We start from the raw sequence: 2,500 nt of genomic DNA, 5'->3' as shown, positions 1-2,500 counted from the left end.
AATGGGGAAAATGTGGGAGTATAATTCATAACATCATTGATCGTTTAAAAATGTCTGTACTGAATGTAGGGAGAAACACACTAACATTTTGACTAGGAATTCAAATATCCTTTTTTAACAAGCATCATCCCTAACTTCCTGCAAAAGTGATTAATGCACTCACTTTTGAATGAAGGAAGCAATCTGAACACCAAGAATATCCTCAATAAAACTTCCTGTGATAACTGATGCCTCTATACTTTGTAAAAGGTCAGGTCAGTGTCTTTAGTCATCACTGAAGATTAGATACATTATTTCTTAGGTCAAGACCAAAGTGAACTATTGAAAAAGTAGAAAATAAAGGACAGATAGTGGTGGCCTTAGGGGTATTCTAGGCAAGCAAATATTAATCAAAATAATTCATTTTTTGAAAATAATTAATGTTTTCTATACCATGAGAAAATTTAGCAAATGAAAGCTACTTAATTGCCAGTCCCCTAAGGTTGCCACCGCAAGAGGATATTATAGATAAAACCTGAAGAAATCCAGAGTTCACTTAACATATACAACAAAACTTACTTTACATCCACCAGATACTACAAAATAAAAGTCACCTGACACTCTCATTTAACCACACTCTGGCATTCGGAAAAAAGGAATGTATTACAGTACACTAACTGCTATTCACAAGCAATTAGACATTTGACCTTATCTAAAAGCTTAAGCAGCTGTTACTTAACAGAAAAAGATATTAACTAAATCTTTGGATCTCAAAATCTTTACCATGACAGTGTACTCTGCATACCTGTCTTTCAGTTCAAAGTGAGTGTAAACAATGTCTCGCAGCTGGGAGGTGTTGAATGGTGGATCAATCAGGTTGTCATCCTCATCAAACAACAACTTGACAGCTCTAGCAGCAATCCAGTAAGCTGTGGAAAGGAGACTTTGTCAGATATGCATTATTTCCACATACTTCTTTCTCTTTGAAGATTTAAAATGTGTCTTTGGGTTTCAAATTGAACAAACATTACCTCTCTGATATGTAGAAAAGTCTATAGAAGTACTGTCATTTCTTTCACATCTAAGTTTTTGGAATGACAAGTTATCTGACATCCATTCATTCACATCCACTTTTAATTCATAGCTCATACCCATAATATTAATTTTAGACACCATATTCGGTTTTCTCTCTCTTATTCCTTTGCGTTTTTTCTCTCTGCAATTCCTCTGCTGAATTACTATTTATGACATGAGTAATTTTTCATTTCATTTTCATGATTTGATGCTTACAAGTCATGATTTACCTCAGTTACAGACAACAAGGCTGACCCTAACAAAGACACACAGTTTATCACAATTTATCATATGATCTGGAACAACTCTAACCTCCTCCCTCATCACCAAGCAGATGACCCCAGCCTCCACAGCGGTAAGTGTTGCCGTCAGGGTTCAGGAGAAGAGCGTTGCTTCCTGTGCCACTGATAAGGACGATACCACCTGAGGAGAGGGAAAAATTATCACAAATTATCCTCTTCTTACTCCATTTCTTAGACAAATAACTGCTGACATGCTTTAGATTATATGAACAAAGAACCCAAGATCGACATAAAACAAGACTTACTCCAAATCAATGCCTATCAATATCTGCCCACTTAACGAAGTCCCTCCCTATAGCATCAAAGTCCTTCCCTTCTTACAGTACCAGAGACCTTACCATTCTGACAGGCAGTTGCGATGGAGCCCTTGGTGTCTGAAGAAACGATCACATTACGGGCGAGGGCCGGCGGTGTTTTGTGTTTCTTCGGATGAGAGGATTTTACGACCATGGGCGCCGTGGGGGGTCCATTTTCGGTGGTGGTAGAACGGTGGGGTGGTAACGTTTCATGAGAGCTGCTGCCATGTCACGGTTGCCTTCCTCATCCTCACAGCCACTCAGACAGAGGCCCTGAAACGTGGAATGTCTTATTCAGCCATTCTAATGATAAGAGGAGGTGGAAGAAGACGAAGAGGTGATGGAGGAGAAGGAGTAGAAGGAGTAGAAGGAGTAGAAGGAGTAGAAGGAGTAGGAAGAGTAGAAGGAGTAGAAGGAGGAGGAGGAGGAGGAGGAGGAGGAGTAGAAGGAAGAGGAGGAGGAGGAGGAGGAGGAGGAGGAGGGGGAGGAGGGAAGAGGAGGGGGGGGAGGAGGAGGAGGAGGAGGGGGAGGAGGAGGAAGAGGAGGGGGAGGAGGAGGAGGGGGAAGAGGAGGAGGAGGGGAGAAGAGGAGGAGGAGGAGGAGGAGGAGGGGAGAAGAGAAGGCAGAGGAGGAGGAGGGGAGGAGAGAAGGCAGAGGAGGAGGGGAGGAGAGAGGGGAAAAGGAAAGCGAGTGAGGAGGGAGGTAGAGAAGGGAGGGGAGGAGAGAGAGGAAGAGGAGGAGGAGGAGAGGGGAGGAGGAGGAGGGGGGAGAAGGAGGAGGAGAAGGAGAGGGGGAGAAGGAAGAGGAGAAGGAGTAGTAGTAGTAGTAGTAGTAGTAGTAGTAGTAGTA

General features: G+C 42.8%; 1 protein-coding gene across 2 annotated transcripts in view; it reads right to left on the bottom strand.

Annotated features, from left to right (window-relative positions):
- Nagk (N-acetylglucosamine kinase) overlaps positions 1-2,500 on the bottom strand; it is a 63,979-nt gene that overhangs the window by 10,034 nt on the left and 51,445 nt on the right. For both annotated transcript variants that reach the window (XM_086539838.1, XM_086539839.1), the window contains exons 4-7: positions 1,853-1,924; positions 1,694-1,763; positions 1,366-1,476; positions 785-908 (exon numbers count right to left, since the gene is read on the bottom strand). In XM_086539838.1, coding sequence (XP_086395964.1) covers positions 785-908; positions 1,366-1,476; positions 1,694-1,763; positions 1,853-1,924 — 377 coding nt within the window. The remainder of the gene's footprint in view (positions 1-784; positions 909-1,365; positions 1,477-1,693; positions 1,764-1,852; positions 1,925-2,500) is intronic.

This window comes from Penaeus japonicus, unplaced genomic scaffold (genome assembly GCF_977035675.1).
Source record: "Penaeus japonicus unplaced genomic scaffold, GWHDUDI00000001_assembly GWHDUDI00000009, whole genome shotgun sequence".
Lineage (NCBI taxonomy): Eukaryota > Metazoa > Arthropoda > Malacostraca > Decapoda > Penaeidae > Penaeus > Penaeus japonicus.
The sequence above is the reverse complement of the archived record's forward strand: the minus strand, read 5'-3'. Positions and strand labels throughout refer to the sequence as shown.